The sequence below is a fragment of the Taurulus bubalis genome (genome assembly GCF_910589615.1).
Source record: "Taurulus bubalis genome assembly, chromosome: 7".
NCBI classification, from domain to species: Eukaryota; Metazoa; Chordata; class Actinopteri; order Perciformes; family Cottidae; genus Taurulus; species Taurulus bubalis.
Window position 1 is genome coordinate 17,264,761 of NC_136595.1, and position 11,483 is coordinate 17,276,243.

The 11,483-nt window shown below is 39.1% G+C and overlaps 1 protein-coding gene across 1 annotated transcript; it reads left to right on the forward strand.

Annotated features, from left to right (window-relative positions):
• Nucleotides 1–500: 500 nt before the first annotated feature.
• Nucleotides 501–11,127, forward strand: LOC306738844 (uncharacterized protein; the record flags this gene model as incomplete). The annotated part of the gene is made up of 17 exons (XM_079220766.1): nucleotides 501–550; nucleotides 1,683–1,830; nucleotides 2,012–2,056; nucleotides 2,191–2,300; nucleotides 2,777–2,946; nucleotides 3,235–3,395; nucleotides 3,745–3,955; nucleotides 4,371–4,661; nucleotides 4,993–5,199; nucleotides 7,408–7,568; nucleotides 7,712–7,756; nucleotides 8,124–8,230; nucleotides 8,809–8,978; nucleotides 9,289–9,449; nucleotides 9,809–10,019; nucleotides 10,234–10,443; nucleotides 10,835–11,127. 17 exons carry the CDS (start codon nucleotides 501–503, stop codon nucleotides 11,125–11,127), a joined length of 2,751 nt encoding a protein of 916 aa, XP_079076892.1.
• Between the last annotated feature and the right edge of the window lie 356 nt (nucleotides 11,128–11,483).

Consider the following 11,483-nt stretch of genomic DNA (forward strand, 5'->3'; position numbering starts at 1 on the left):
TTGTAGAAAATTCTTATTTTATGTGTAGTTGTAATACTTAACTCTTGATTCTTAACTATTAGTCTAAGGTTTAATCTAAAGACATATTGTGTGTGGTTGATAATACAAAATCGTATTATACAACACACATCAAAACTAGTAGTATCAATATATATTTATAAACATATATGATTAAATCCAAATGTGATCTGTAAACTACAAGTAAACTACAGATTGGAACTAACAGGAAGTCATTTTTTCTGTGACTTCCTGTGTATACTTTGAAGGCAGCCTAAAACTGTCCGACTTGAGCACAGTCTTTTGTCAACGCCCCCTGCTGCCGCCTGCTCTCGTCAGGCGAGGCGCAGCTCTTTCGAATGAGCCTAGTATGTTGACTGTTGATTACTAAGTCACAGGATTATAAAATAGCATAATACTAAAATAAGCATGTGGTTCGAGACCGCAGCACTGGAGAAGGAAAGAAATTGTAACTCCCATCGGTGGAGGTGTTGAAAAATAAAATGGTTGAGTGCTTACCGGAGGTGTGGAACAACAAGTCCTATCGTGTCCTGTATGTTTTTGATCCATCTGCACATACCTCATTTTTTGTGTTCTTCATTACCATTCATGTACATATTTATATCACTGAATCATGTGTAATTATTTTAACCAGCTTTTTTTCCTTGAGGTTTGTTTTGAAACTAAATGTATACACTTTTCAAACTTCCTGGGACAAATACATGTTTATATATATCCACTTGAAAGTCATTTTCTGTGTTTATTTGAACAGGTATTGCCTGAATGTGATCGCATTAGTAAATGCCAATGATACACTACTCACGTTATGGGGACTAATTTAACATTTGGGTACGAAAAGCTGGTTCCTACAAAGCAAACAAAAATGTTGGGATTTTCCTTTTCATTTAGGGTAACGGTTTTGTTTTGGGCTACGGCTAGGCATGTCGTGGTTGTGGTTAAGTCCCCAGAGAATTAATGTTAGTCATTTCAATGTCCTGCTAAGTGGCAAAAACAAGTCTGTGCATTTACACACCAGTAGGAGCTCTCTTTGCTTTACACCTTATGAGATCGTTGGTTGTAGAGGATAGTTAGTCCATCAGAAACATCGAGCATGAGTCCGTCTCAGAGGAGCATCATCTCAGGTTTATTCTTAATGTCAGGTAATGATAACCCACTTTTATTCCATACTTGATTGTTACTAGTTGTGTTTGCCTTTTATTTTCCAGACTGACACATGTATAGCTCTGAAACATAAAAGTTCCTTTTTCAGTGAATAACAAGCAATACTGTTATTATTATAGTAATATTATTTTAAAGTTTATCCTGCCTGGTTCAAGTTTAAATGATCCTTACAGTGCAATGATACTGATGTCATCTCTACTGTTTTGCCAGGACAAATTTGAATTGCTTGCATATGAGAATGTATAAATGGAGAAAAAAAAGGAATTTATCTATCCACTTTATTTGTGATCAATCGTGTGGTTTTGAATTCAAAATAAAGGAATTGTTCCGCAACTTTAAATCATTACGCTACATTATGATTGAAGAACATCTTCTAGTAATTAAAAGATGTAATTGTGAACATAGTGTCCGATGATATCACTACGCAAAGTAATGTTAGATTATTGATACAATGAAAATTCAAGGCATTCTTTTTGGTCTGGGTCAGTGTCTCTATGTTGCAGTAAACTGTCCTGTAAAGAAGGCCACAGTGGTCCAACCCATGAGTCCATGCAGGCTGTGTTTGACCTAGAACCCTTCAGGCCAGCAGTGAACCTCAGCAATCCCACCATAACTAACATCTCCTTCACCCTGTATGCTGTCCTGGGGGTGGTGAGTTTACTAGTGATCAAATAAAAAATACTAAGAGCACCTAAAACCAGATTAAAGATGTTTTGAGAGAATAGCAGACATTTATTCATATATCATTGCATTTTGTGTCTTGACTCTATCATGATTTAAGAGGTAACAATCAGCTTGAAATGAGGTTAACCTGTTGCATGCTGTATTTCAGAATGAGAAAACCCAAATCCTCACTACTTTCTTGTGGCTAAGACAGGTAAGTTGCATGGAAATACACAACACACTGTCAATACATGTAATGTGATCGGACTCTGCATGCGGCTGTAGAGAATCACATACAGAGAGTATATGTATACGTAGGTCAACATATATCTGATTAATCCCCTGCAGTACTGGCAGCATGAGTTCCTGGTTTGGGACCCTGATGAGTGTGACGGTGTCACCAAGATTTCTCTCCCTGTGAAGAAGATCTGGACTCCAGACATCATTGTTTATGAGTTGTAAGTTATCCAGCTGGTTACTTTTTTTCTTCTTTTTTTTAATGTATCACTGACTCATAAATGACTCATTACAAAGTAGTTAGTGCCCTGAGACAGATGGGTGCACTTAGCGCCCATTCACATTCTGTAAAATGCCACCGTCACTGGTTAATGCTTTGCACCATGAACAGTGAACCCCATACGCCCGTGCCAGGGAGTGACAGTGATGGTCATCATGTCCCCAATATTACTGATCCGGATACAGATGTCCAGGACCGATCACACACTCAATACACACAAAACATGTCTGACATTACAGCATCAGAATCAGAATTGTTTAATTGCCAAGTATGCATGCGAAGCTGTGAGAGCAGAAAGAATTGTGAAAGGGATTATAACTCATATTTTTGTTTCCCCTTGGGACTGATTTAAATACCCGAAACTTTCATCTTTTTCTGTTTATTTCTTTTACTGCCTGACTCCTCCAACCCTCCCAGTGTGGATGATGACGTTTCCCAAGCGTGCCCTTACGTCTACCTCAACCACACAGGTCACATCCGTTGGGACAGGATGCTTCGGCTCGTCTCAGCCTGCAACCTGAAGATCTTCAGTTTTCCTTTTGACATGCAGAATTGCACATTTACATTTGGCTCCTACATGCATACTAGTAAGAAGAGGCTTCTTAACATTTACGCAATCATAAACTACTCCAGTCATTGGCTACACTTTGACAAATAAAACACATGGTCAGAAAATGAAACTGCTATCTGTTTCACTTTTGGAATCTTTTGCAGGGAATAAAATAAATATAAAAGGAAAATGTGAACAAAAGCATAAATCTCTATGTGATTAATTAGTTATTACATTTAGCTAACTTATTTATTTTTGATTGACTTAGATTGGGCTATAGAACTGTAAGACTAGTTTTCTCTCATTGTGTTTTTCTCTTTCACAGTAAGGGATGTGAGGGTCAGTCCAGCTTTGACCTTTCAGGAGATGTCTCAAAACTCAAAGCGTTACCTGGAAGCCAGTGGGGAGTGGGAACTGGTGGACATACTGGGAGAGACCTCAATCCTCAAATTTGGGGTCGACGAATGGGACATTATCACCTTCTGGGTGAGGGAATGCTATTGAATGCAATTGAATGCTAGTGTTGCAGCTGAAAGTGTAAACCAGTAACTGCTTGCAAAAAAGTTTGCCGTATTAACTTAAAAGGTATGTCAATGTGGTTTATATTGCCACCAAGCGGCCAAATCAGCTATTGCAGGTTAAACTCAATTTACAATGCATTATACAACTTGCCGTTGTTACATGTCATCTGTTAAATGCATGTTTCCCTCCTTAGATAGTTTTGATATATGTAGATGGCATATATGTTATTGTATTATTTGTATCTTCCATAAAAGTTATTGAAGGCCAAAACAGTAAAATTATGAGACTTTTCAAAATGATTCTTGTTCACTAGGTGGTCATAAAGCGACGGCCGGTGCTCTACGTGGTCAATCTGCTGATCCCCAGCTCCTTCCTGATGCTCATCGACATCCTGTCCTTCTACCTGCCCCCCCATAGCGTTGATCGCGCCTCCTTCAAGATGACTCTCATCCTGGGCTACACCGTCTTCCTGCTTATCATGAACGACCTGCTGCCCAGCACAGCAAACGGCACACCCATCATAGGTCGGTGACATGTAGAGGTCTGAGCATCAACATAGCCTGGGTTATAGGTTCCACCATCACTGTTAGTCCACGATTTACATCGACAGTGACGTTGTTCTACATTTTTTACATATTGTTGTATTTCGTTTTATTGAGATTATTGTGGGAGATACACATACAATGTATAGGACATACAGTGTCATATATTTCCAACCTGTTTAATCTTGTTGTGGCAATACATCAGTCATGAGTTTTAAAAATCATGCAATCAAGGGTTTCTTTACTTTACTTTAGAGCGATACAAAATAAATCACTGAGTCAATGGAACGGGCCAACAGCTCTGTCAATGTTCTGCAGATATATTCTGGCTGTCTTCTGCTACTGAAGAAATATGTTTTACATTTAAAATGTCTTTAATGTGTTTCCTTCAACCTAGGTATATATTTCTCTGTGTGTCTGGCCCTCATGGTCATCAGCCTATTGGAGACAGTCGTCATTACCAATGTCCTCCACCACAACTCCATGAAATATCAAGAGGTTCCAAACTGGGTCAGGGTGGTTGTCCTCAAACACATAGCCAACCTCATTTGTTACCGATGGCCGGAGAAGATCAAGTCCCCGACTGTACCACAGAAAGATGAACCTGAAATTTCAAATGTCGATTCTGGGTTGTGGATCATCCAACCAGCCAGCCAGACACCTGCCCAGAACCCACCCAGCAGCGAAGGTAATAAAACTCTGTAAACGGCAAATGCTACTTCGCCATTACTTTTGCTACAACTGTAGCTGTACAGTGGCCAGTCCACAAAATACCAGTGGCCATCTATTTAAACAAAGGATAAAAAATAATAATATACTGTGTACTGAATATACTGTATATACTGAATATACTGTAATATACTGTCAGACTGGGAAATATATCTATAGTGACAGAATTGCTACAGCCTATATCAGTGAATCACCGTCTAAGGTTAACAAGTTATGGTTATTGAACCTTAACTTCAGACAGCAACACAACGGTTAAACTGTGATCCCTCCTATTACTATTCTCCTGCCAGGTGCAGCTTCTCTGCCTGAACTGCAACAGATCTGTCAATACTTGGGAGAACTTCATGCCCACCTCACCTCAATGCACAAGGAGAGCGAGCTGCTGGACCAGTGGTGTCATGTAGGATATGTCCTTGACTCTCTGCTCTTCCGCATCTATCTGCTGCTCATCTCCTGTTACGCGCTGGTCATCATCTCCATGTGGTGCGTCTGGATCAGCCTGTCCTAAAGGATCAATTCAGGGACCATTAGTAGGTAGTCCGTGTAACAAATTTAAAAGCAATCTGTAGAAGGCCAAACGAAGCCTTGGCCAACATTTATCAATTATTGTTTCTGTAATGTAGTTACAATGTAGAAAGCCGCTTTCGTTCATCAATTTCTTGAATATAAAAAATCTGTTGGATTATTTGCTACTGTGCTCAGGTCATATCTCGAAATCAGGGGCTATCTTGTTGTCATTGGTGATCATAAATCTGAGTGGAGTCCCCCAGGGTTCAAATCTCGGACCTCTATTACTCAACTTGTATGCAACGTTTCAAATAATGTAAGACAGTAATAGTATTTTAATATGTGATATTGTGATATACCTTCTCTGTTATTCCTGTCATCCTACAATTAAAGGCAATCAGTGTGCTCCAGTCTCTTTTTCCCTTTTCATGAGATCAAGCCAACTACTGAGAACCAGATGACATTTCGACCAGAATGTCTTTGTTTCGAGATGAAGATAGGTTTGAGGTTGACAGGATGTAAACATGCAACACATTTTCATTGCCAACTTGACAAAGACTGCTGCTAGGTCAGTGCCTTTTGCCATTGGAGATCTTTTGGAACCTGTCGGGATGGCGTGACAATATGCGCTTTTTACATGGAGTGTCCTTTCAAAGTGAACTTGAACGGACACTGCATGTGTGCATTTATGTTCCCACTCGGGAATTGTAATTACTTTTTGTGTACTGTGGTCAAGGTGAATACTCAATTCTGATTGGCTGCAGGGTGGCAATTCCTTTCTGATAATGGACACATTTTGGGGCCCGTTCTATTAAAGTGACTGGCTCTATCCAGAGGCTGTATACAGCTCAAATAAAGGAGGCGGCGGTGCCCTTCATCTCAATGTCGGCTGAACTGATCGTTTACACACTTGGCAGCAATGTGAGTTTTGTGACTAATCTTTGATATGCCCCTTGTCACAGTCGATGTGAATGACATATACTGACAGGAAATGAACATGGACTCAGACTGTTGACTCAGTGCAATTCCATTGAAACAATCGACTGACAAACTGACACAGCCGGCAGCTAAGTGCATACTGCAGTGCATGTCTGACCTCAACTGTCACAGATATACGTTGTTGACACATCTAATGCAAAACATCATGAAGATGATTAAAAAACCTGTTATACTATCCAAACATAGATTATGCAAACAGTCATCAGATAAGTCTCTCTCTGCAAGCAACTGGATATACAAGAAAGAAATACTGTTAGTCATGCTGCAGTCTATTCTAGTGTCAATAGTAGCCTCTGGCGGAGGTTGCATGTTTCCTTTTTCCTACATAACTGCATGTTGCTCTGGCAGACCATTTCAATCTCATGGAGGAGACTGCTCCTTTTGTAATCTAAAGCACATGTTGAGATAACGGCTAAACTGAAAATGACAGATGTGAAACCCGCTGAGCTCATCTTTGTCTGTTTCATGCTCCTTCACGGTAAGACAATTTGACTATCCACAAAGTATGCAAAAAAGATAAGGGTTGGACAATTGTAAGTTGGTAGTTAAAGGCAAACTTCAGTTACTTCTGGTCCTGTACAGTGGGAAAACATAATAATGACCAATATTTATTTAAAATGTACAGTTTGGTTTTACATTGTATTCAAAAAAATCAATCATAAATAATGCCAGTTTTTCATTTTCACAGTATTCAGATATATTTAGAGGCAGTTTAGTGACTGAAGCCATTAAATCTGTGTTTTTCTCCCATACTAGAGAACAGTACAGCACAATTTTATTCCATTATCTCTGGGTCATGTGTTAATTATCATGTTATAATCCATTTTAGGAAGATGAGAGGTTATGTGGTGGACATGATTGCTTATTCTGAAGCCCTGTTTCTGGATGAGCCCTGGATACACCATCCAGCCATGAACAATCAAATGTTGCATATACTCACATTTATCTTGCAATAGATATTGGGGTTTTTCATGATCATTTACTTGTTTTCACAAAAAAACAACATGATAATTCACTTGTGATCTCAAGATAACAGGGTAAAAAAAGCTATTTTAACCACAGACATTCTTGACTTCCCTGCTTTACCCATATTGTGTACAGCAGATTAAGATCCGAAATGCTTGTGTGAAAATGGCAATAAAAAAATGGAACTTCCTAATTCTCACAAATGTTGTTTTCTACTTTCTCTTCAAATCCAGGTTTTGTAGCAACATTCAATTGTACAAGCCCAAGTCCTGAATCTCTGTTTGCTGCACTTGAGACAAATTTATTCTCTAAAAAACTACTGCGACCTGTGAAAAGCTTTTCAAGTCCAACTAACATAACCATTGATATCACTGTGGTGGGAATTATAGGAGTGGTGAGTCGCCACAAACACCTTTTCATGCCCGCACGTGAACATACATATCTTTTTTTAAATTATGTTTTTTCATAATTATTCATTCAAATTCATAATGAATCTGTATAACTCTAATTTAATTTAAACATATGTTTCATCCACAGGATGAAAAATCCCAGACCCTGACAACAGTCTTATGGCAAGTTCTTGTAAGTTCTCAGAGGACTAACAAAAGGTCTTTGGTCCCGTAAATCCAATATGTGCAGATTTTTACGTGATTACATCATCTTTAAAATGATTCTGATTACATTAGTTTGTGTTCGTAGAAAAATAAGCTAATTCAAGGGGTAGGAGGTGTGTCTTTTTATATTACCATTAGCGATGCCAAACATCTAACTACATGCCTACTGTGCAAAATGTTAAAATGTCATGTATTTCCCACCTAAAATGATGGTGACTGGCTGTTTTGGATAAAATTCTCATACATTTTTGGTGTTAAGTTATGGAGTGACACAGCTGAAATGAATTGCATTTTCTGAGCTGTTCATCCCATTGGTGTTGTTCTGTTTACTGTAGGAGTGGGATATTGAGGGACTGAGCTGGGATGAGAAGGAATGTGGCACTAAAAGAGTCTCTATCCCTCGAGAAAAGCTTTGGAATCCAGATGTCCATATCTCAGAGTTGTAAGTTAAAAAGATGTTTAGTAGTCTGTGAGCTTTCTTCAAATGATTGTCCAAAAGAGAAACCAGCCTTCATTTAAAGTACGATCTGAAATATCAGCACATGGAAAGCAATCTTTGACGTTGTAAACCTGAGAGGAGAAAGGTAAACCTCCTGCTGGTACTATGGAGCCTAAGGTAATCTACTTGTTGCCCCATTTCTTTTTAAATGCTAAAACTATGACTTCTTAGGTATAAAAAGACCAACTCATTTTAGTTAAAGCCAGTACAAGAATCTTACACTTTGTGTTGATTTAGGCGGCCCCTGTGGCCGAAGGTGGTAGTGTTTCCGAGCCCCAGAGTCCCTTTAGAAAACCTCTCAATTTACTGCAGCGGTCGTCTGACAGTCTGCTCCGCACAGTCCTGGTTCTGGATCTCCCTTGATACAAATATTTATAAATATTGATTAATTGATAAGCAATAAAGAAACAGCAAGCTGTCGAGAGGCATATGAACCTTCTCGTCACTGTATCCCTCCCTCTCTTCTTTAAAAATGGGATTCATTCATGAATTCATAATTAATTAATTCTTTTCTATTTCAGCATGGACGAGGCCAAATTTCCCGAAACTCCCTACGTCTACTTATTTAACACAGGTCATGTATTGGATGATAGGCCAATCAGAGTGGTCAGCTCCTGCCGATTAGTAATCTACACTTTCCCCTTTGATATTCAAAACTGCACGCTGACCTTTGGACCATATATACACTTTGGTAAGCCGGACAAAATATAAAACTCAGTTCTTTAAAAAGTCTGATCTTTTTTAACTGTGTGAAGAAATTAAATCACTATACAGCAGCTTTGTACACTACAAAATGCCTGGTGTATAAGAGTGATTGCAGTTGTGTTTAAATAGGGCCTGAAATGAATTAAAAAGAGTTGACTGATATCAATTATTGAAAACATTTGTATGTGACGGGAGGTTACACTTGGCCTCAGTTTTCCTGTTGTTCCACATTCAGATAATTTGACAAAGTCAACTTTGAAAAGCCGTTTTGAATGTGCAATTACATTTTATTCAAGCGACAGACATAAGGATGATTCAAGGCACCACACCTGAAGAAATACTGGCGGAGTCGCAAGATGTGTTGGAGACCAATGGGGAGTGGGAGCTCGTCGGTATCGGTGTAAATCTTTCTACCCTGGCATTAAATCTTGGAAGCTACTCTGAGATCGAATACCATGTAAGCACTTTTTTTGCAATATATTTATCTTTTTTTCAGTTTGAAAATCACATCAAATTGTGAAGTGAATGAGTTACTAAAAAACAGCAACCAATCTTCCGATTCTTGGTCCATCGTCATTTTCCAATTCAAATACATTTTACGTTGCTTGAAATAAGTCTCCAATTCTAAACTGTTTGCTTTGTAAGTGTCGGTTGGTAGAATAATATATATACCCAGAATAAAAAGTTTAGGATCCAATGTGAGAAGAAGCCAAAAGTAAATGATTCAGCATCCAAATTCAGAAAGAAATGAAGATAAATGTTTAAAGTGTGACTAAAATGTTGAGTTGTTGTACTCAATCGGTGTCTGCTCTGAAGATCATTCTGCGACGTAGGCCGTCCCTCTATGTGGTGAACCTGCTGATCCCCAGCTGCTTCCTCATCACAGTGGACCTCTTCAGCTTCCTGCTGCCTCCTGATAGTGTGGACCGTTCCTCCTTCAAGATGACCCTCATCCTGGGCTACACCGTCTTCCTGCTCATCATGAACGACCTGCTGCCTGCCAGTGGGGAGACCACACCTCTCATCAGTGAGTGACACCTGTCATATTGTTTCTTACTTTATACCAGATAAGGTTGAAGAATCATGACATGCACTGCTGCACATAAGCTTTTAAAATCTAATTTAAAAAGAGGCGTAAAAATAGGTGGGTTTTCTTTAAAAGGTAACTGGCATGCAAGCAAAACATAGAGTACTTATTGAGAAGTGTGCTGAATCCTCCCTGTTGGTTTTGTTTCCCGCAGATGTTTTCTTCTCCATCAGTCTCGCTCTGATGGTGGCCAGCCTGCTGGAGACCGTGTGTATCGTTAAGATCCAGCACAGCTCCAGCAAGTACGTTGCGGTGCCTCACTGGGTCAGTGTCCTCGTGCTACAATATCTATCTGTTGTAGTTTGTCTCCCTCGAATGAGAACCATCACGCGAACCACTTTCTTCGTCAACCCATCTACTAGAGGTATGTCATCATTATTTATTGACATCAACTATGAAAGGCACGAGAAAGTTGATGAAGCAATTGATTTAGTTTGACATAGTTTGCAAGGAAATCCTTTAAATCCCCTAGTGACTAAATCATTTATAGGACTATGTTAAGTTACAGCAAAATCTAATATTGCTTTGTTTACGGTTTCCTTCTTTGTTTGAGAATTTATAAGAAGGTTTTTAGAAAACCAAAGATTTGAGGTGTCCTGATGATCATTTTATTGAACACCTACAAGCCAGTAAGAAGTAACTATGTTCCATGGCCATTGGATAATCTAATCAAGGTGCAATATCTTTATATTATTAGTAATTTGCTATTTTACATATATTGGAATTCAAAACAAGCTGTGCTTTGTTTTTGACAGAACAGAATTCCAGCATCAGCAGCATCTCAGTCTCTGGTGATGCACCTCCAGCGAAACCCCCTCTGACCTCTGAGGAGCCGGCCCTGGAAGAACTGAGGAAACTGAGCAAAGACCTCATGGCCATCCGCCGCCAGATAGATAAACACTTCCAGGGGTGCAATAACTTGCAGGAATGGCAAATGGTCGGGACAGTCATCGACCGTCTGCTGTTTGCCGTGTACATCATCTTCATCGCTGTCAGCTTCATCGCCATCACATGTATCTGGATCTGGAGCAACTCGTACGCAGCATGATTTAACTAGAAGGTTGAAAGCGTTATTGAGAAAACGTTCTTATGCAATACATGCAGTATTCTGAGATGAGGCGCGTGTTGATTCAATATAATGTAGAGGAATATAATGTGAGTTTCTGGATCTTGGAAAACATTTGTAGAGTTGTCTTTATCAGAGTAACTGCTGTTGAGATCAAATGACGTTGTGACTACAATTCTGGACAAGAATTTGAAAGGAGGGGAAGATTTTCCCTCCTTTTTTTTTGCTGAAATGATATCATCTTATATTTCATACAGATGTTTTTTTTTTACATGCCTTCATTTCTCCTCACATTGCTATTTCATTAAACTATCTCAACCTAAAATGGTGATGAAAGT